The sequence below is a fragment of the Thermobia domestica genome, chromosome 3, assembly GCF_964235325.1.
Source record: "Thermobia domestica chromosome 3, izTheDome1.hap1.1, whole genome shotgun sequence".
Classification (NCBI taxonomy): domain Eukaryota; kingdom Metazoa; phylum Arthropoda; class Insecta; order Zygentoma; family Lepismatidae; genus Thermobia; species Thermobia domestica.
Genome location: NC_137456.1, coordinates 176,448,582 through 176,473,140, shown reverse-complemented (window position 1 = coordinate 176,473,140; position 24,559 = coordinate 176,448,582). Strand labels below are relative to the sequence as shown.

The window sequence follows — 24,559 nt, the reverse complement described above, 5'->3', positions numbered from 1 at the left end:
TTATCATTCTTGTCTACAGTATCTTCTAGAATGTGTACTAAGTCAGATTTATTGCCTAATCTAAATTCGCCATTACTTGAAAATGCAGGTGGAAATGGTTGGTTTTCGTGCTTAAAAAAATTCTTCATATCCAACTGACGATTCTGTGTAACTATAAATAGTCTAGAAAACAGCTTAACATCCGTTTTTAAAGTCTTAAGTATACTATTGTGTTTGCTAGCGTCCTTCGCAGGAGTGCTAAACAGGGATATTTTGTTCTTCTTCAAAGGTTGAAATATTGTTGTAGACTGTTTTACTAATCTTTCCTCGATGAAACTATGGAATAGCTTAATACCAGTCGCCTGTGCCGAATAAACTGATGCATTAACTTGCTTATCTACGATAATCCTGTTGTCGATGACAATAAGATCTTCACCTTCTTCTAAAAATGGATTTCCAAATTCTGTTAATGTGTTGTAAAGTGCTTGAACCTTCGCGACATATTTTAATTGATATGACTGGTACTGCTCATGATGGCGTTGATTGTTTACTTCAGGTTTTAGCTGAATGCCACTCTCAAATTCCTGTATTAACTGACAGATTTCTGGCCCGGCAACCATCCAACGTCTTAGTGCCGATGGATTCTGCGTCAGCCCTACTGCACCACCATCACCTTTCACTATTGCGTTATTTTGTTCATGTGCTTGGTCTATGCTGATTGCTGAGAAGATTCTGTTTGATTTTCTTATCACAAACTGTCCAGAAGAAAATGAGCGATGTATGTCTGGTAGTTGAGACTCTGCATCAAAAAGGTCTTTCAGATGGACCGATAGCCAACGGGCATAGTTATGATGATCCAGGACAAAAAACCAAGGAACCATGTCTTTTAAGCAGTCACGATACAAAAAGTAGTTGCCTTCTCTAATTGAGCGAACAAAGAGAAGCAATAGGATTTCCATATCAAGACAAGTCAGCCAATATTTGAACATGACACTGTCTGTAGCTCGCTCTTCACACCATATGTCGAATTCAAGCTCGGAACCAGACTGGTCGTAAGCATCTTGCAACAAATGGTATAGTGCTGCTGCAGTCACTTGGTGGATTTCTCTGGCTTTCTTTACATGGGTTACTTTGAGATAGCTTTCTGCAGCGCTAGAAGATGCAATATCAGCGCTGGAAATTGCAGCGCTCCATCCACTTCCTGACATCCACTGACCCAAAACTCTGAGAAAAGCTTGTTCGATGTGGAAGGCACCAAACATCACCATGAACTTTTTCTCACCATACATGTCTGGATAGTTCCACTGAATCACTTTTGATAACGCAAACAGTGGTTGATCCACTACCATGACAGGAATTTGATTTCCGTTAAGAAATTGTGTAACTCGTTTTATTATGTTCATCGCATGCTTGATCATAGCTATTGATGATGAATCTTCGTAGAATAATGGTAAAAGTGATGATATTCCTGGAACAAAATCAGTTGAAGCTGTTTGTCTACAAGCATGATAGGCAGCCCACGATGCATCAAGTCCAATGTCGGTATTCTGGCTGATGACATGTTTTAGCCATGCAATTTCTTCTTTCTTCTCATTCGTAGCAGTGGGTGTCCGCATGAGTTTCAATGTAGCATCAGAACAAGTTGGAATAGTGGGTTCTTTTGACTTAAGAATTGCTGGTTCCACCAAAGCAAACTCGTCCGGAAGACTAGGCACACTTCGCTTTTTGAATTTACTTATGTCATACTGTATATCTTGTGTAGGCCTTACTGTTCCTAAACATTCAGGTGTCGGATTTTGAAATATTGATATACTTGTCCCATGAAAGGAACCGTCCGAAGTTGAACTACTAGGATTGTGGTCTATGTTATCATACGCCCCAATTGTGAATATATCTTTACGTAGTTTTGATGGGCACAATACCTTTTCTTCTTGGTACCTGACATTTACAAGTTCACACATCGCTGTTGAGAGTTCCAGCACACGAGTGTAGGAGATTGAAAGTCCAAGTGAATGTAGCTTTTCCACTATCTCCTTTTTTCGTATTTTTCCAAATATTGAAAGACCCATGTAAACTGGCAGCGGAGGTTCTCTATCAGTTTCATGCCTCAATATGTTTCCAGTTGGTTTTCGGGATTGCATATTAAAACAAAGCAATTGCGATATTGTTAAAGATGGCTGTGTAACAACTTCATTGTCTTCAATGTTGGATCCATACAAGAGCATATTCACAATGGCAAGTAGGGAGCGAGGAACAGATTTACGTTGGGATTCAGCATCTAAATCACCATTGAATGCCTTCTTTTGTTGTAGTATTTCTTTCCTTACTATTTTAGTAACACGCAACAAAGCAAGGGCGTCTTCATCTTGGTCGTTTTTACAAGATTCCAACATAATATCACTAATAGTTTTATCATAGGCTAATATATACTCTCTGCCAGACATTTGTGCCGTCATATACGGGAAATGTGCAAGAATCCTCTGTCGTAATCTTGAGGTGTGTACATCTGGCATTTTCTCATCCGTTCCTAGTAGTTGCATTAGTCTCATCTTGTACATTTTTGTCAGGACACTCATCTTGAAAACTGGTTGCGTTTCATCTGAACACTTCATACTTTCCTCCATGAAATTAACTAACTCTGCAAAAACTACCCCTTCACATACGTGAATATTGCAAGTTGATGTCGATTGACTACTCCGAGACTTGTTATACAATCCTGCTAGGCACTTTGCATGGTATTTTGCATCTAGAGCAATCATATCACCACCACTGAGTTTTGCTAGTAGAACACTATTTCCTTGTTCAATGGCACACTTCCTCACCTTTTGATCTACTTGTAACGTGGTTACATTAAATAATTGATCCTTGCTGGTCGCAGAACCATCACAAAAGAAGCACATCTCATTAGAAGTAGATGATCGGTGTTTACGCTCATGCGATAACGATGTAGACTCTTTGTCACCTTAATGAAACTTCCGTTTCTTTGCTCTTTCGAACATTGTAGAGTTATAATTTAATGCACATTTTTTGTGCCATTTAGCTTGTCGTTTTAAAAATGTTTTTTCCACTCCACAGTTATCTTCATCAAACAGTTTTAAATCCATATCACTGGGTAAGGCACAAATAGATTGAAAGTTTTCTAAATTCTTCGCAAGTGTTGCGTATCCAGTGTTACGAAAAGATGTATTTGGGTTATTTGCAGGACATACCAAATGTTCATCAGATATCTTTTGACACAGTATGCACTGTGTCTAATCAATATTTTTAGTTTTTTTATCTCCCAGATCGCATGCAGGAACTAATCGGAGACGCTTTGCCATTTTCGATTGCCACCTTCACGTACTCAAATCTGAAAAAAAAATAAAAAATAAAAACAGGGATTAGTTGAGTGTTGCATTTTTTACAACGAGTAAACTATTTTATAAAGAAACCACAAATATAAAATCCTGCACTTGTGATCAGAACGTTTCCTTAGCACAAAGCATATTATATATATATATATATATATATATATATATATATATATATATATATATATATATATATATATATATATATATATATATACAACATTCTTAACACGTTTTTAACATAAAAATTGCAATCCTTAACCTCAGAAACCTACAAATCGATATCAAACACTCAGTTCCTGCGACGTATAACAGAAAAACTGTAACCGCGTAGCCATTTTGAAATATAGCCGCTATCTTGAATTTCATTGCGTTTAGACGATGCCTCCCCGACTTAATTTCATTGTATAACCTTTAACATTATTTATACCAACGGGGATGTTCTTATCACAATTTGCAGTTTTTATACACGTAGCACCTCAACTAAAGGTTGTCTTGAAAAGTTTGATTACGAATGCGGAAATGGAAAAGTCGTCCAGTGAATTGTCGAAAAGTGAATTGTTTAAGCAAGAGAATGACGTACTTCAAATAATAATGTGATTCAGCCGTCTGGGATCAAGTGATTTAGGATTTAGATTTCTGGGTTTTCGGCATCTAAGGCCATTTAGCCCGTCACGTTTTGAGGGATGACGTCCCCCGACGAGCACACAATCCGGGGAAGGGGAAGGAAGAAAGCGGCCTTGGACCTATAAGTTAGGTACCATCCCGCCATTTGCCTGGTGTGAATGAGGAAAACCCAGGAAACCCTTATTCAAGGTGGCTGGCCTGAGAAAACGGTTTACACTTTTTCGACCGAGTGCCCCACCGGGAATCGAACCCAGTACCGGTCGCACCGAAGGCGAGAGCGTTAGCAACTACGTCTGGGATCAAGTCAACCCCTACCAATTCAGAACTGTTTCCGCAAATTATGCTTTCCTTCAGCATGATTCAATCGAAGATACGTCAACTGATAATACAGTGAAAGATGTTGCTAGCTTGCTTACTGTTGGGAATACCAATGTTGCTGCAACTAATTATGGTTTTATTGACGCTCAGATTTCGACGGAAACAGCGAGTACTGACAGAGTGCTATAGTTAAAGAGCTACAGGACAACTCGGAAGTGGAAGACATCGAGGAAAATATGGAAAGGGGAAACCATGCGATGTAAAAAATTACACTAAACCACTAAGCCATCTGCCGATGTTGGAAAATTTCTTTCTGAAAAAAAAAACTGCAATTAATCCACAAATTAATGGAACATACCGAAAATGTAGTAAGTAGTAATAAGTGTAAAGTGTAGTAAACTATAATATATTTCTCCATGTTGTGCCTCGAACATGGAGTATTGGATGGCGGAGGATAATGGAGATACACTAACATTTTTGTAATATTCGTAAATACATTATTCATGAAAAAATTAATGCAAGCATTCTTTAATTGCATATTATCCTTTTTACTAATTTACGTAAGAAAATATTGAAACCTCTCTATGGCGGGCAACTCTCTATAGCGGACATTTTTTGATTCCCCACGGCTGTCCACTTTATAGAGGTTTCATTGTAATAAACAATAATGCTAATAGATGTTTACAGAGTTATCGCTTCCAACAACGATGATAGACGTCGCTATCTGCCGTATTGCTTAGTATCAACACAGTGTTGTATATAACAAATTCCTTCAATAATTGCATAAATATGGATGGAGTTTGAGGTGATTGGTGGGGAAACTCAAAAGTAAGTAAATTATTAAATATAAACGATTAGAGATTTAATTGAGCACAATTGTAACCTATGTGTACAGCTAATCGAGTACTTGTATGTAACAGTAATATATAGTTCCAAAACTTTGTCTTCATTAATAACGTTCGAATGTTGTTTATATTTCTGAATTCTGAAAATATTGTCTATAACAAAGGCATGACTTACGCATAGATTAGTTTACAACCTCTTTTCAATAAAATTGAATTATATTCCGTACTACTTCTTTTGTTTTATACATATAGACTATACAGCACGCGATAAATGAGAAATCGTAGATAACTAACAAATCTTTATTAATGTTAGTTTGTCCTTCCTACTTGGGCAAAACTAGTGGGAAGGCAGGAAATCAGTCCCTCCCAGAGCAACATACTGGCCAGCACCCGAATTTTTCACTGCGCGAAAATAATGTTTACCCCAATTTATACAAAATCCTTTTAGTGGCATTTGTATTTGACGCGTTTAATTGGGAATCTGCTTTTTCTTCCTATCGATTTTTTTTAATATGACCTTGTAATAACTATAGTGGGAATACTGTGATAGCGGGTAGTACAGCCGCCTCTCAAATTGCGTTACATACGTTTTTCATTTTAATAGCTTCATTAATATACGTAACATTTTTTTGTTTCAAGTAATTAACATTCTTGACGAAATACAGTTTTATTCTCTTGTTCATATATAAGGTAAGGAAGTCTTTTTTTATTAGTAGTAGTAGCAGTAAGCATATATTTACAGGTTAGTAGTTTTTGGGGTAAAGCTCTGACTCTGTGGTAGAGCGTTCATCTCAGGTGCGTGGAGTCCCTGGTTTAACCCCCACTCAAGCCAAGTGAACTTTGTGGTAGACAAATGCCGTATACGTGAATTTTCTCGGGGTTCTCCTGTTTCCTTTGATTTTCTTCATTCCACCACTTCATTCATTTCTCATCATCAGCGTCTCCTTTAGCCTACCCAGCATAAACGTGGGATGTAAAGTTAAAGATTTCATTTCATAGTAATTTTTGAAATGTTAGGATTTTCCGAGTAAATTATTACACTATTTTGTGAGGCTTTGGATAAAGAGTTGAGAAAAAGACACATAAAATGCTTCGTGTGAAGTATTGTAGGTCAAAAACATGGATACTATGTAAAAGGGATGAAATACGACTGGAAGCTTTCGAGATGTAGGTGTGGAGAAGAATGAAACGAATTAGCTGGGTTGAGCGGAAAACGAATGAGAGGATGTTAGAAATGGTAGGGAAGAAAAGAGCAATCTTCGACATTATTAATAGGAATGCCCACGAGACGAGTCGAGACAGAATTTTCCTGATAACGTTCGAGTCGAGACACGGCTTTTCCAATAGAGAAATATACATTTTTCGAGTCGAGAGTCGAGACATCACTTTTACAGCACATTTTCGAGACGAGACAGCCACAAATCTTGTCTCGTGCGCATCCCTAATTATTAAGAGGAAGAAGAGAAACTGGTTGGGACGTTGGCTAAGAAGGAGTTGTATCATGAGGGACGTGCTAGAGGGTATGGTGGCAGGAAAGAGAGGGAAGTGGCGAAGGAGACTACAATTAATGGACGATATCAAAACAGAAAAATCGTATGTGAAAACGAAGAGGTTAGCGGAAGACCATGGAGTTGCAGTTGCAGCAAGTGACTTGCCAATAATGGCAGAACACCTGAGATGATGTTGATAATGATACGTTGAAAATATAACAGAAAAAGAAAAAACGAATTCTTCTGCTACTATTTTCAAGCGATTGTTGGACATCTACATGCACGCATATATTCATGCAAAAATCATTACCGGTATTCAATATCGTTTATTGGTTTTCCTTTCTTTCTTTCTTTCTTTTATTTGCTATTCAACCATAATAGACTTCTTTCCAGCTAATGCTATTGTTTCCCTTTATTGTTCTACTTTCAACCTTAAACAAGAGCAAAGGGTGGTGTTAACAGTTGATAGGGATATATTATTATAATTATATATATATAATTATTATAATACATCCCTATCAACTGTTAACACTACCCCTATAACCCCTACAACCTCACTCCTATAGTCTAACTGATAACGTATATTATTATAGACGTTGAAGTATCAAGAAGAATAAACTTTTAACTTTTTTATTTATTTATTTATTTAAGACAGAAGCATAAGTAGCTAAGGGAAAATAATCAAAGTTATACTCATCCAACAAGTGTGTGAAACGTAATTTGTTAAGTTTTATTAGTTAATTTGTAATCAACTTATGCATTTATCAAAACTCCGAGTTCCTTTATTCGAGCCTGGGATGATTTTTATCATTTTTCTTTTACGGTCCAACTACAGGAGGAGAGAGATACAGTATACTGTATCTACAAAAATAAAAATAAAAGTGACTGTCTTTGTGATTTCATCACTCTTGAACCACCCAACCGATCTCGATTAAATTTTCAACTTAGATGTGGTTCAGACCTGAGATGGTTTTTGTCATATCATTGACGGTGCAACTTAGGGGCGGGGAAGAGGAAAGTCATTTCAAAATGACCGAATATGACTGGTATTAGTGTTGAACCTATAATTTTCGGGGTCACTGAGGTGAACCGTGAACTTCCGATCCCGTTTAAATCCAAAATTAGCATCGTATCTTGAGAGAGGGGGAGGGATATACAGGGTGCCAAAAGTCCTCGGACACCTGCATAAGTTTGAAAATCGACGGGAAAAGTAAAAAGTGGGAACAGACATTATGGGAACAGACATTTGACGAGAGGCCGCAACTTTTGGAGAGTATGCCATTCATGGCCGCCATCTTGAAATCCGCCATTTTGGATTCACGTCAATTTTTTAAATGGGAAGAGGAGTGTATGACACATCAAATGACACTAGCTTGAGGTCAGGAATTTAGTGGTGTAATTTGTTTTTTTCTATCTTGTACAGTTGATAAGTTATTAATGTTCAAAAGTGGGAAATTACCTTGATACTGATCCAGTTGATCTAAAATGGGCCTGACACGTGAACAGATCGAATTCATCGTTATATCAGGGGAACGCAACTACCGAACAATAGCAGCTGACTACAACAGACGGCACCCAGACAGAGAACCGGTATCGCACAGCACGGTAGCTTACGTGATCACCAAATTCCGGGAGACGGGCTCTGTTCAAGATAGGGCACGTAGTGGGCGACCAAAGACTGCCTCCAATGAGGAAACTGCAACGGCAGTTGCTGCGTCGCTTGTGAAATGTCCTAAACGAAGTACCCGTCGTGTGTCCCTAGCCTGTGCAATAAGCCAATCCTCCGTTGTCCGGATATTGCACGCCAATCAGTGGCATCCTTACAACTTGCACATGCAACATAAACTGAACGAGGATGACCCTGATCGCCGGTTGGAGTTCTGCATGTGGGCTACTGAACAACACGAACTGGATCCTGCGTTTGCTAAGGGCATACTGTTCAGCGACGAGGCGTATTTTACTTTGAACGGGGAGGTTAATCGACATAATTGTCGATACTGGTGTGACGCAAATCCGAACTGGGTTGACCCGAGTCGAGAACATTGTCCAGCGAAGGTGATGGTGTGGTGTGGCATATGGGACATCCGCATCATTGGGCTATTTTTCATTTACAACACCTTAACTGCACCACAGTATCTGATGCTGCTGCAGGACCTTGTGTTCCCTACCACACTGAATGCTGACGGCATTTTCCCATCTTATTTTCAGCACGATGGAGCCCCTCCTCCACACTATAGACTTGGTGTCCGTGAATGGTTGGATGAACAACTGCCAGGAAAGTGGATTGGACGCCGTGGTCCCCTGACTTAACGCCCCTTGATTTTTATCTATGGGGTCATCTTAAGCAGATAGTGTTTGCTGAGACAATCCGTGATTTGAGACACCTGGAGGAACGCATCCAACAAGCCTGTGACCAAATTTCAGGAGACATTCTCCTCCGTATGCAGTCAGAGTGGTTGCGGCGACTACAGTTGTGCATTGCACGGAATGGACAACACGTAGAACATGTGTTCTAGCATTCACTATGAAGGTAATTTCCCACCTTTGAACATTAATAACTTCTAAACTGTACAAGATAGAAAAAAAAAAAAAACAAATTACACGACTAACTTCCTGAGCTCAAGCTAGTGTTATTTGATGTGTCATACACCCCCTTCCCATTTAAAAAAATTGACTTGAATCCAAAATGGCGGATTTCAAGATGGCGGCCATGAATGATATACACTCCAAAAGTTGCGGCCCCTCATCAAACCTCTGTTCCCATCATCACTTTTTACTTTTCCCGTCGATTTTCAAACTTATGCAGGTGTCCAAGAACTTTTGACTCACCCTGTATATATAACCAACATGACCAACATCAGTGTCGAATCGATAGTTTTCGGAGTCGCTGAGTTGAACAGTGACACTTCTGATTCCGTTTACGTTCAAATTCAGCCCCGTAACTTGTGGAGGGGGAGATAGATAAAAATGATCGGAAGTGACTAATATCAGTGTCGAATCTATGGTTTTTGAGGGTCGCTGAGATTACAGTGACACTTTCAATGCCGTGCCTCGCAACATAGGGGAGGGGTTAGAATGGATATATATATAATCGAAAATGACAAATATTAGTGCCGAATCCATAGCTTTTGGAGTCGCTGAGGTGAACGTTTACACTTCTGATGCCGTTAAATCCAAATTCAGCCCGCAACTTTGGGGAGGGGAAGGGGAGATAAATATAAAAATCATGAAATATGGCCAATATCATAGAGCATTTCAGTAATAGTAAAAAGACGACTGGGTTACGGAACATATGACTTGTTTTTCTTAATTTAACACAGCGAAACGGGTAATTGATGCTAGTAGTTATATAAAACTTACAGTTAGATGATGGCTATTTCGTAAACGGTGTCGCACACGAAAAACTTCTTGCAAGAAAATTGTTTGTTTTTCCATGATCCTTCCAATGAAGCAACACATTATATACCTCATAGCTTGAAATTTCCGAGTGACGGCGGGGCCCATGACAAGAGGCAGTGTGGAGCAAGCAGAGCACTAGATTAGATGCGTCTTCTAACATTTTCCCATCTCACTTTTTCTTCATTTTTTCATCTCAAGATGTTAGTGATTTATAATTATTGGACGTTTTATTTCACTGTGCAGGAATTCACAATTAGATGTTGGCTATCTTCTAAACACTGCTACTACGAAATTCTTTTCCGGCAAAAGTTGTTTGCATTTCTATTACCTTTTCTGTGATTTGGAATGTTACTTAATTTACTTTGTACCTTAAAATTCTCCAGAGATTTCTCTGACTCCTATTATAGGGGTCCATGTGGGACAAGCAGAATATTCCGTTCGATGTGCTCTCTAAATTTTTCCTATCTCACTTTTGTTTTATCCTTTTATCTTAAACTGTCTGTGATTTCTGAAACACTGGGACGTTTAAACTAAAACACCCGGTACATATAAAAGATGTTTTGTTTGTGCTTTGGATAAATTTAGATTAAATAGAAACTAGAAATGAGTGAAAAATGAATTTAAAATTTGAAACAACAGACATTCAATGAAATCGTAAGATTTGAATAGTAAAAAAAATTAATGATAGTGAGCGAGAGATTTGGACAGAGCAAGAGAGTTAAATTAAATGGTGTAAATCACTTCTGTCTCGAAAGGATTAAAGACAGAAGGTGAGAAAGTAATTTATCCAACGTTTCGCAGTAAATATTAGACAACTCTTGTAATATTTATGAATTATATAAGAGCCTTTTTAGCATATTATTGTGTTTGCATAGTTACCATCAATCATCAGAAAATGTGGTTAAGCTTACAACCATTTTAAATGTTAAAAACTCTATTTGCTTAAGTTGGCAACACTGAAAAATAAAACTAAATTCTCAAAAAAGATGAAGAGTAATTGTACTCAAACCTGGAAATATATAGTTGTGTTTGACAAAAAAAGTTCAGTTGGCAACCCTACTAACCAGACACAGCTTAAACGTTCAATAATAATAATAATAATAATAATAATAATAATAATAATAATAATAATAATAATAATAATAATAATAATAATAATAATAATAATAGAAGAGAATATTTGGTTTACTTCAAATGTTTCAAGGTTTCGTAAAGATTTCATAATGATGTCAGGGTCAGTGACTTGAATCTCTGACTTCAAAGTTTAGTGCAAAATATCCAACAGCAGCAACGAAAATTAACAACTCGAGTTTGTATAAGTGTATACGTTGATTACAAATTAACTGATAAAACTTTACAAATGATATTTCACACCGTCGTTTGATGGCTATAACTTTCAATATTATCTCTTTGCTATTTACACTTGTGTATTAAATAACACTAGTTAAAATGTATTTTCTTTGATGTTAACGGTCTTTCTGTTAATGTAATAGTATATCCTTATCAACTGCTAATACCATCGCCAGTACTTGTTTAAGGTAGAAAGTAGAACAACAAAGGGAAACAATAACATTAGCTGGAAAGAAACCTATTAGGTGTTGAATAGCAACCAAATGATAGAAAGATAGAAGAAAGGAAAAGCAATAAACTTTATTGCATGGGTACATGCTTGCATGTAGATGTCCAAAAATCGCTTGACAATAGTAGTAGAAGAATTCGGCTCCTCTTTTTTGTGTTTTTTTTTTAAGGTACAGCGTAATAATTTGATCTGAATATCTTAAATATTAAAAAATATTATACTGCAAATTCAGGCCTATTACTACTACCACTACTACTACTACTACTACTACTACTACTACTACTAATAATAATAATAATAATAATAATAATAATAATAATATCAATAATAACTTCGTTATCTTATATATAAAGAAGAGAATAAACTGTATTTCGTAAACTGTTAATTACTTGAAACAAAAAATAATGTGTATTACTGAAGTTATTCATATGATAAACGTATATAAGGCAATTTGAGAGGTCGCTGTAGTACCTAGTATTACAGTGACCCGGCTATAATCATTAGAAGGCATTTTTTTTAATTGATAGGAGGACAAAGTAGAATCACTATTATTAAATGCGTCAAATACAAATGCCACTAAAAGGGTTTGGCATAAATCGAGGTAAACTTATCCAGAGTCGGACTGGCCAGGGCCGCTAGGCCGCAATCGCGGCCTAGGCCCTCTCAGAGTAAATAATGAAAACAATAAAGAAAGAAAAGGTAAATAATTCGGTACACCACTGATTATTATGCTATCAACACACACCGCTCTTCCATCAGTAAGTTAACTTTTTCAATAGGGCCCTTTTGTTACTGAATTTGTGGCTAAGCCCATGTTTCACTACGGTCTTTTATTATTGAAAACTGCAATCTAGTTTGTGCCCGGGGCCTAGGGTTCTTCTTTCAATATATTGTGCGGTTGGGACACTTCTTTCATTACACTTAGCAGTTGGGACCCTGCGCCCTTTTTTCATTAGGTTGGGCAATTGGGGCTATGGGCCCTTTTCTATTATGTTGGGCAGTCTTTCATTATATTGTCAGTTGGGACCCTGGGTCCTTTTTTCATTATGTTAGGCCCATTCATCGTTGAAGGCTGGGGCCTGGTTTGTAGCTGGCTCATATTTAACCACAGGCTGATTGGTTCTTTATAGATGTTCCTTTATGGAGAAGGATAATCCTGAAATCACTTACACCCTCTGCATGGCTCATGCTCCTAATTTGGTTATGACAAATTCAACTAAGCAAAACCCTGAAGCTGCAAACTTATTTGGTGTGGTTCAAACCTGCAAAAGAGTGAGTCCTACAAAAGAGTGGATGCTTGGAAGAAAATGTTTGATGCAAGCCACGAGACTTACGACAAACTACGAAAATTTCAGAAAGTTGGTGCAACATAATGGTGGAGCAAAAACAAGGCACTGAATGTGATAATCGATACTGACGAGCTTCGTTACGAAACAGAAAACCTAGACGAGGACGACTGTCCAGCATCATCAAGATTTCTTACATTTTTATTGTCCCTCAACGATGTTGTACAGAGCAGGCGCTTTGATGCGAAATCAAAATTTCAAGCTGAGACTTTGGTGAATAAATGGACAAAATTATGTACTTTGTATATCAGGACTTGTTTACAGAAACGGAACCTGTTTCAAAATACTGCAGTCTCACGGATTGAACTATCTTACGGCCTGGAGACTTGTAGACAAATTGCAGCAGCAGCTTCAGAAGAAATGAGAGGCAAAAGAATATGTCTGTTTAATGCTTTACGAAAATACAAAAATATTATGTGATAAGATAAATCAACAGCTTGCGCAATCTGGTGTAAAGATAGAAATGGAATAAGACTTTCCGCCCAGAAGAACTTTGAAGTAGAAGAAAATGCCAGGAGGGCTTGCCCCAGATAAACTGTGAAAGAGCTTAAATGTAAGTGAATATGATTTATTCAGAATAAGAAAGTTCAACGAAATTCTGAATACAGCTGCTACATGTGTCAGTGATAGATTTCAGCAGCCAAAACTTACTGTCTGAACTTCTAATGCTGGATCCGAAGCACTTTTCGGAAATCAAAAATGGTGTGCCTGCTGGAGCTTCGAAAAACTAAATATAAAACAGGAGGAAATATGCAAAGAGCTCCAGTAGTTCTCTGTCGTGTATGACATTCTGTCACAAAACGTTCTGCTTTTTGATGATCCGGAAGAGAATGACGCCATTGGATCCGTAGAAGAAGATGATAATTATTATGCATCCGAGCCTGCTATGCGAGATGGAACATCTTAGGATGGGATTCACAGCAAGAGTGATATTGTTGCTACAGACACCTTATGTAAAAAATTTTTGTCATATGCAGGGAAAATTTTGTACCAATTTCTGTCAGTTTAGTTGTTTTAATAATTTATACATTGTATACAAATATGCATTGTCTTTACCATGCAAACAAGTGACGTGAAAGGTGCATCTCAAAGTTAAAGTTGGCGAAAACATATCTCAGAGCTAGTTTGTCTCAAGACATCTTGAACACATTTTATGGGTATGGAAAGATACATGTTAAATTTATTGTCCATGGACGAAGTTATTCAAGAACTCTGCAATTCATCATTTGAGCTGAAAAGAATCTTAAATTTTTAAAATTATTAGTTCTTTAGTGTTTTAGCAGTGTTTTCCATTTTCAGTAAAATTGTCTTGTTCATTCCACAGTCTAAACTTATTATTAGTTGTTTAGTGTTTTAATTTTCAGTAAGCTGTCCTGTTCATTCGACAGTAAAAAGTCATTGGCAATTATTATTATTATTATTATTATTATTATTATTATTATTATTATTATTATTATTATTATTATTATTATTTTTAGTGTTTCAGCTACAATATGGCAAAACAATAATAATTGTAAAATATTGTCTCGAGAGTTTATGTTTCTGGAAATCCTATGCTTTGCTGTTTGATTAAAACTTGCTGTGACATCAAAATTTCAAAAATAAGTTATAGCTTGCAAAAACTACTAAGTAACAACGAATTTATAACTGCACAACGCGATGACTCATCGCAGATATTCATTGTACGCTATTTTAGAAATTGGTGTTATAGTCTGAGAGCCCTCCTTGATAACCGCGGCCTAGGCCCTAATATACCCAGTCCGCCCCTGAAGTTATCACATTATTTGCGTCCATGAAAAATTCTTGTGCTAGCTAGGATGAGGCTTCTGGAAGGACTGATCTCCTGGTTCCGCCTATGGAGGAATGGCAAATTAATATTAATAAAGATTTCTTAGTTATCTACGATCTCTCACGTGTCACGTGCAGTATAGTCTCCATGTATGCAACAAGAGAAATAGTACGGAATATAAATCTAATAAAACACAGTTCTGATCAGAGCAGACTGAAATATATTAAAAACTATACTTACAATGTGTTACAGTTTCAAGGACCTAACGTTCTCTTCATCAGACACAAAACATGTTTTTTTTTTTTTTTAATATGAATGTTTTTATGTTTAAAACATGTTTTTTTGTTTAAAACATTTTTAACGTTTAAAACAAAGTACTTTGTTTTAAACAAAAAACATGTTTAAAATGTTTAAAACAATAATCTAAATAGGCATATATATTACATTTTTACACTCTTAGGTATTGCTTGCCATCTATATTCAACCACTAGATCAAATTTCGGGAACTTCCCTAATCACGATCCGCCCAAATGTTCAATTCCGGAGAAAGAAATCGGGAATATCCCGATCTCCGTTCACAGATTATGTAGTTTAGTTTCTTTGTGTTACGTTCTACTGGTCGTCTGCATTCTTAATCTTTAAACGCCCATTGGCGCAACTGCTGTGTCAGGGCTGTAAACCTCAATGGCTCAGTCTTAAACCTCAAATTAAGGCTGGAAGATGGTTTTTGTACCAATTTATTCCTGAAAGATGCAGCTTTGCTGGTGTGCATTTTATGTATGTGGGAAGAGGGTAAATATCGTGTTTTTTTCAACAGTTTTTTGGGGACCATTCCCCCTCTTGGGGGATAGATTCATAAAAATTGTTACGTGAAGCAATGAAGTAGGCCACTACATGATAATATCGTGTATTTGTACTTCTTGCTTATATGGGGTAGCAGGGAGTGGGCAAAGTTAGCCAATTTTTGAAGTTTAAGTTTTTTGACGTAAATTACATTTATTTTTACAACAAACATCAATAGCTCAGTCCTTAATTAAGCTAGAAAGATGATTTGGTACCAAAGTATTTTTGAGAGATGAGCTTTCCGTCAGTTGCATTTTATGTATATAGGAGGTACGTCCGAGAGAGGGAGGATGAAGTTGTTTTTCTTAATTTTTCATAATTTTTTTTTCATCAGGTTTTGGCGGGTATTCCTCCTCCCTTTGTGGTACATCCATAAAAATTGTTATGTGAAGCAATGAAGTAGTCCCCTACATGATAGTAGTAGTAATCGCGGGACTTGAGGCCATTTTTACCGCCCCCTAGAGCGTGGCGCCCGCCGCCGCCGTCAAAAATTTGCGCCCCGGGCGCCCGGCGCCCATTTTTTGGGGTTACATGTTATGACGTCATAGGGTCACGTGATGTTAGGCCATGCCTTTTTGGGTTACGTGATGTTAGGCCCTGGAGCATGGAGCCCGCCGCCGCCGCCAAAATTTTGCGCCCCGGGCGCCCGGCGCCCATTTTGGGGTTACATGTTATGACGTCATAGGGTCACGTGATGTTAGGCCATGCCTTTTTTGGGTTACGTGATGTTAGGCCACGCCTTTATGGGTTACGTGGTGTTAGGCCACGTCTTTATGGGGTAGTTTTACCGAGGGGGGGTTGATTTTGTTTTCTTTTACGGCATAAAATTTTTGGAGATCGTTACTTTTTAATGGAATATAGGTGTATGTATAGTTTACTTTGCGGTATATATTTTCAATTTAGCGCCCCTAGGCCACACCCCCGTTCGCCTTTATGGGGTAGGTTGTTGATTTTGTTCCCTTTACGGTATAAAATTTTGGAGATTGTTACCTTATGATGAAGTACAGGTGTATGTATAGCTTATTTTGTGTTACTTGATTTTAACTTTTGCGCCCCTGGAGTGTGACGCCACTGAAATTTTGCGCCCCGGCCCCTTTAGTTTACATAGTTTACGATCCGCCTTTATGGGGCAGTTTCACGTATGAGTTTATTTGTTTCTTTTTATGGTTATAAATTTGAAGAATGTTATTTCCTTTTTACCTTATAGGATGTATATATAGCTTACCTTATTTTTGTTCCCTTTGATACACCCATGCGCACACCTTAGCATTACGTCATGGGGTCACGTGGTGTTAGGCTTTATGGGTAGACCTACCGAAGGGGTGCAGGGGTACATAGGACCAACCCCCTTACATTTTGGAAATTGCCAAATCTAAAAATTTGGTATGGTAGCCTAGGACCATAGTATGTACCTCTACTAGTATTGGGTGTCTATGTCGTTCCCTTTCATGGGTAAAAAAATTGCCAAAAATTCAAATTTCGGGGTTTTTTGACCTAATTTATCCTCTTGGATGAGGTGTTATTATCCCCCCTTTGATGAGGTGTTATTACCCTATATGGATATATGTGCATATACAGGGTCAATTACCTTTCATAAGACATGGGTATATTTGTGCACCCCTTTAAAAATTTGGGAGGAGTACATTGGCCCACCCCTTAAATTTTGGAAATCGCCCAATTTAAACATTTGGTATAATAGTATAAAATCCTAATATAGATCACTATAAATTTGGGTGGTCTACCTCGTTCCCTTTTAGGGGTATAAAATTGCCAAAATATAAAGGTAAGCAATACGTTGTATCACGTGTTTGGTTTTTTGACCTAATTTATTCCAATGGATGAGGTCCTATTATCTTATATGGTTATATGGTCATGTATAGGGGTCCATCCCCTATTATAAGACATAAATACATTTGTGCACCCCTTGAAATTTTTTTTATTTTGGGAATGATACCTTGGCCCACCCCTTAAGTTTTTAGAAATTGCCAAATTTAAACATTTGGTATCATAGTACTGGACCCTAATATATATTACTATAAATTTGGGTGGTCCACCTCGTTCCCTTTTAGGAGCCATTTTGTTCCGCTTTAGGGGTGAACATGGATACAGTGGTCCACCTCGTTCCCTTTTAGGGTGCATTTTGTTCCGCTTTAGGAGTGAACCTTGCAATCGTCCCGAGTTTGATTCTTGGAAATGTTGAATTTAACGTCCCCGCGAAAACGGTGAGAGATGATAGGACGAAACATGAACTTACTTGACTGAGGATTGAAGCAGTGACCTCATACAGTAGAGACAAGCGCTGAGCCATCGTACACGTGTGTTGATTACTATGCAATGGTCCCGAGTTTGATTCTAGGTGTTAGTTTCAGGAAATGTTAACGTTCCCTTGAAACGATGATGAGAAATGAGAAAACATCATAAACTTACTTGCTTGCGGATTGAAGCAGAGACCTCACACATCAGAAAAAAAAAACGCTGAGCCACCGTACTCCATTCAGTGCAAGCAATTTTTGCGTATGAAAAAAGAACATGAACAGAATATGTTACATTACTACACATTTCTGCTCGTTGTTACGCATAGAAGCTTGTTATTGTGAAATTGCAGCATGTGCTTTTACTACATCAGCATTTTTTCTCAGCTGACGGACTTTTAAAGCTCAACTTTACATTTATGTCAAAGACAGTTTCGTAACATATCGATGAGTGTTACATTTTTTCAATCAAGTTTAAGAAAAATGAATCACATTTTAGATGTGGTAATTTGAATGTCGTAAGAAACTAACGAGTCAACGGTATGATGTCATTATCAAAATTGCGATACTAGATGTCGTAACGATTGATGTGTAAGGAGAAAAAACGTGAATAATGTCACAACCAATCAGATTGCTTCTTACATCACGTTTCGGCTCATGATACATGATGAAAGCTGTGTTTTCATTGGTTCTCCGTGATGTCATTGATTCATTTCCTCGTTTCTGATTGGCTGATAGTGTTGTCACTTTATAGTTGAACACGTTTCAGACCTAAATAAAATTCTTAATTTCATTTTCAAGTCCTACTTCCACGAAGATCTTGAATGAACGTAGGTGTACCTCTAGTGACAGCGTGACTTTACTCCGTTCCTTGAATTTGAGGTAAGTATCAACCGCGTTTCTTAATATCAATGGAGTGTTTTTGCATGAGGATAACATTGTTATCACTGTTTTTATTTAACATGAATTATTTAGCAAATGGAAGAATAACCCTCACTTACTTGACCGGGGATCGAATTAGGAATCCCACACATTAGAAGTAAGCACGAGAAAATTGTTGATTTTGGTTTAGCGTCCCTTCAGTAGTGGGGTGCTAGGAATACAGCTTAATGTTGAATTTGAGCGCATACTGGGTGTTGAACCCGGGCCAGAGTTGCGTAACGCTAACCACTTAGCTCAGTTTCTGAAAGTAAACAAAGAAACTACGCACGAATTTGTTCCCTACAACGTGAGACGTGGACTTGCAGTTTAATGTGGGATCTGATCTCCCGCCGAGAAACGAATTCGAGTCTTTCTTGTCTTAGCTCGAAAAAAAAAAAGCAAGCGCATGACATTTTGTTTTCGTTTCATGTTCGTCATACGTTTTAAAGTTCAGTGTCAGAGGAAAAATGCTTACTACAATGATTCTTTCAGCACAGTTAGAAAAACAATTTCATTCATTCTTTTTATCACTACAGAAACTTAGGTCATTTACATGTTGATGTTGGTCCGGGTTTGACGACAATAAAACGTTTCAGTAGTAGAACTATTTGAGATATGATCATTCTTTTAGGATTGATCGTGTAGTCATTTTGATAATGTAGTGATCTCTGAATTCAATTTTAATTCGTGCTTTTTTTTTTCTCTTTTCGTTTTAGATATTTGTTTTTCTTTGCCTATTCCTTTTTGCTTACCTTACCTTTTTCCCTATTTGAATATGGCTACTTCTGGCTTTACTGTCTTGCGAGAATTCAATAGACATTATCGGCGTTTTAATCTTGAAGGACGAATGCTGGAAATTCAAATTAATGCTCCGACTAGTGACACAGATATTGTTGAGTGGGTTCAGGCCTCCTTTCAACAGATGTTGGATTACTTATTGGAAAATGTCGACGAATTATCGATGGTTGGATTGTCGATTTTATCCCACGATGAGAAGAACAAACCGTTTTATCTATCTTTCCGGCGTGCAAGTAATCTGACACTGGAGACTTTATGGGCATCCTTTGATCGCATTCTTCAAAGTAACGATAGTTTTCTCATGAACGAACCGTTCATTGTACATTTTCATCATGTGGATGTGCCCCGTGGATTTGGATTGGTGCGTCGAGGTCTTTTATCAAACGACGAATTATTAAAACGCAAGAAAGGCATTTTACGAGTAAAAAACACCGACAAGAAATGCTTGGCTTATGCAATTGTGATTGCTATTGGCCTAAAGAAATATAAAGATACAAATCAGAAACTGTACAATCAATATCGCAAACAGCGCAAGTTTGTTGTTATTCCAGACGTACTTGAACTTTTGTCTCGATCCTCAGTGAATTTAGATCATGGGGGATCCGTGGAAGAATTGCGACAATTGCAACGCTACTTGACAAATTATAAACTTACCGTATACACCAGCTTTTCCGGAGAAGATATTCTGTATGAAGGACCGGGTGGCGAAGACAAGATTCCAATCAATTTAATGTGCATCAATTCACATTATGACATCATCACGTCATTAACAGCCGTTTTTTCTACTGTGTATTATTGTGCTGCATGCCACAAAAAATATGATCATCTTAATAGACACGTCAAGAACTGTTCGGCCATGTGCGAGAAATGTTTGCAGAAACCGCCATGCAGTAAGATCAATACGGAGAAGCAGTGCCTAGAATGCAATCGTGAATTTTATGGTGAAACATGTTATACAAATCATCTAACTGTACCATATCATAAAGGCCAGCCAATATGCAAGATGGTGAAACAGTGTGCCAAATGTCTACGCATTTATTCGTTTGTCCATACAGGGGAAAGAAAACATGATTGTACAGATTATTTTTGTAATGTGTGCCGTAAACACGTTACGTCTACCCACCAATGCTACATGAAGCCTGATACGACTCAATTAAAACCGGGAGTTCCATCAGTGTTACATGCCAAGAAAGCTATGATTGTCTTCTATGATATCGAAGCCACACAGGATACTTTCTTCGATGAAGACACGTTCATTCATAAGCCCAATTTACTGGTGGCCCAACAAGTATGTTACAACTGTGTTCAAGATGAAGATATACATCATCCGTGTGAAGTTTGTGGACAGCGGGAACATATTTTTCAAGATGATCCGATCAATGCCTTTCTTGCGTATTTACGTCAACCACGACCCAACATCAAACTTATTGTATCTTTGGCACATAACTGTAAGGGATATGATGGTCATTTTATTCTTAAATCTTTAGTGGAAGAACATGAATTGAAACCTACTTTGATCTTGAACGGAGCAAAAATTTTAAGCATGAAAGTGAATCACTTATCGTTTATTGACTCCTTAAATTTCATGCCAATGGCTTATTATTCAAGGCAATTATCCAAGGCATTTCATTTACCAGCGACCAAAGGATATTTTCCACACTTTTTTAATACTGCTGCAAATCAAACGTATGTGGGAAAATTACCGGACATCCATTATTATGGTGCAGATGAAATGAAAGTGGATGAACGAGAGAAATTCATGACATGGTACAACGAACACCAGAACGATACGTTTATTTTCCAAAACGAATTGGTGAACTATTGTGTCCAGGACGTCAACGTACTTCGATTGGCTTGTATATCTTTCATGACCACTTTTGAACAAGAAACTCACGTCAATCCTTTCCTGGAGGCTATCACTTTGGCGAGTGCGTGCAATTTAGTATTTCGACGAAATTTCTTAAAACCTAATACTATTAGCATTCTTCCTGCACGAGGATACCGTCACAGAAACAATCAGTCACGGATTGCTTTGCAGTGGCTTGCCTACATGGAAGAAAAAGAGGGCCATCCAATTCAACATGCTGCGAGAGGAAAAGAAGTTTATGTTGCTGGTTTTCATCTGGACGGCTACTACCAAGATCCTGACACTAAAAAGGAACACGTGTATGAATTTGAAGGGTGCAGAATTCACGGCTGTCCTCTATGTGTCCCTACAGGCCGTGATCAACCCATTTATGAGAACTCCGAAGAAACGATGAACTATCGCTACGAGAGAACACAACGTAAAATGAAATTATTACGATCCATGGGATCTAAAATACATGAAATGTGGGAATGTGAATTTCGTCAAGTGTTAAAATCCAATCCAGCATTGGCCTCTTCTTTAAGCACACATCCTTATACTAATAAGACACCATTAAATCCAAGAGACAGCTTCTATGGTGGCCGTGTTAATGCCATTAAATTGTACCACGTCGCAAATGAAAATGAAGGCGAAGAAATAAAATTCTTGGATATCGTCTCCCTGTATCCTTATGTGAATAAATGTGGACGGTATCCAATAGGGCATCCACGAATATATCTACAGGGAGATCCAGAAATGCCCGACATTCAAAATGTCAACGGATTGGTCAAGTTGAAGATTTTGCCTAGCAGAAATGTGTTTCATCCAGTACTGCCATTTCGCTCAAATAAGAAGTTGTTGTTTCCACTTTGTGCTGCCTGTGCCACAGCATTAAATCAAGATTCTGAATGTACACATTCGGACAGTGAACGAAGTCTAACAGGAACGTGGGTGTCCTATGAAATTCAAAAAGCCATTGCACTTGGGTATCAAGTCATTGAAATTTACGAAATTTGGGATTACGACATCACCGTATATGATCCAGAAACCAAGACTGGTGGATTATTCAGCGAATACATTAACACATTTTTGAAATCGAAGCTGGAAGCTTCTGGTTGGCCTACCAATTGCGTCACCGAAGAAGAAAAGCAGCAGTATATCCAAGTGGTACAACAACGGGAAGGCATAACTTTGAATGCAGCAAATATAATGACAAATTCAGCACGTCGTAGTCTTGCAAAGCTCTGTTTGAATGCCTTCTGGGGACGACTCGCTATAAGAGACAATTTCAGCCAAACGACCATCATTAACGACCCCAAAGAACTGTATCAAAAATTAACTGCTCCAGACATAAAAGTCAACCAAATTTTACCTGTTAACGATTCGATGTTATACCTTTATTGGCAGTATGAAGATGATGTTCCAGTACAAAATCACAATGCTAATGTTGTCCTTGGAGCATTTACAACGTGTCAAGCTCGTCTGGAACTCTACAAATATTTAGAACTGCTGCAAGAAAGAGTACTATATTTCGATACAGATTCCGTGATATTCACGCAGCGACCATCAGAGCCCACAATAGAACCAGAAGTATTTCTTGGTTCAATGTCAAATGAACTTGAATCAATTGGACCAAAAGCATACATTAAAAAATTCGTGTCTGGTGGCCCAAAACAGTACGCCTTGGAAATCTACAACCCCGACACGAAATCAACCAGTTATGTATGCAAAATTCGTGGATTCACACTCAATTATACTGCAAGTCAAAAGTTAAATTTTAACAGTCTGGAGCAAATGATCATAAATCAATCGAGTGAAAAAATCTCCATTAGCACGCCGCACAAAATTTACAGAACCCACGATCATCATCTTGTCACAAAACCTGAAGAAAAGAAGTACAGTTTCAACTATAAAAAACGCCGATTAATACCAGACACATACGAGACATTGCCCTATGGGTATAAAAAAGCCAGAACAGAATAACAGCCATATTTTCCCCTAATCCCACCAACATCACCTCCAAAAGACGGGGCAAAGAATCAACGCAACACGGGACATGCTTCAACGAGGCCACAGCGGAAACAAAACTCAGATGACATCACCTTGCAGAAACCCGTGGAGAAAAAAAAAGGAATTCAGGTACGTCACATTTGCGTTTCTTTTCTCACCTCACTCTCTCTTGATCAGTTAGTTCGATGTTAATAATCTGTTTTTCTTCTTTCACAGGAAACAAAATAAATATTACCATGTATATTCATATGTTTTATTTTCTCTTTACAGAATTTGTACCCGTCACGGACACGTCTTCCTTTGAAGAAAAAGAAATTCTGTATTCTATTTCACATGCTAAAATAAATGTACAAAAACATGATTCTGTGTTTTTATTTCACATCCTAAAATCAAATTCTTTTTCCTGTACTGCGATTTCAATTTCTTTTTTCTGAATCAGTTTACCGGTAAAATAAATCAATGTTTTGCGGAAAAAAAATCAAACTAAATTTTTGTTTCAGAAAATTTTTTGTGTACGAAAAAAAAAAACTGATTCAGAAAATTTTTGTGTACGAAAAAAAAATGTTTTCAGAAAAATTTTTTGTGTACGAAAACAAAATTCTGTTTCAGAAATTTTTTTGTGTGTACAAAACAAAAACTGTTTCAGAAAAATTTTTATGTACAAACAAAATTCTGTTTCAGAAAAAATTTTTGTGTGCAAAACAAAAATCAGTTTTCGTCACGAAACTGCTCCGACTAAATGAATCGATTCATTCTGATAGTGTTGGCAACACTGGAAAAATTTCGGTAAGTATCGCTCAGGCACTGAGTTACAGCGAACACAACTAGATTCGAACCAACAACCTTAAATGTCTGATTCATCTCTAAATACAGCCAACTAAACAATAAGATTATGTGTATACGTCAATGCTTTGCACTGAGTCAGCAATGTTTTCTTCAAGGTCAAAGTTGCACACGAAGTAAAAAAGATGACAACACAGATCTTCTATCTTTCTATATGAAACATAAACCTAGTATAAACTGCTCGCACTGAAATGTGTAATGTAACATAATCTGCTCGTCTTCTTTTCATACGCGAAACTGTTCGCACTGAATGGAGTACGGCGGCTCAGCGCTTCAATCCACAACGAAGTAAGTTCATGTTTCCTGATATCATTTTTTCATCAT

General features: G+C 37.6%; 2 protein-coding genes across 5 annotated transcripts in view; both read left to right on the top strand.

The window, feature by feature from the left end:
• LOC145680879 (uncharacterized) overlaps window positions 1-24,559 on the top strand; it is a 301,071-nt gene that overhangs the window by 195,004 nt on the left and 81,508 nt on the right. The window lies entirely within an intron of this gene.
• Window positions 22,116-23,745, top strand: LOC145681550 (uncharacterized). Its single transcript, XM_081753190.1, has 2 exons — window positions 22,116-23,521; window positions 23,663-23,745. Exon 1 carries the CDS (start codon window positions 22,139-22,141, stop codon window positions 23,363-23,365), a length of 1,227 nt encoding a protein of 408 aa, XP_081609316.1. The 5' UTR covers window positions 22,116-22,138; the 3' UTR covers window positions 23,366-23,521; window positions 23,663-23,745.

Bases quoted from the DNA above. Each gene is read 5' to 3' on its own strand.
- LOC145681550 (XM_081753190.1), top strand. From the start codon at position 22,139: ATGCCCGACATTCAAAATGTCAACGGATTGGTCAAGTTGAAGATTTTG.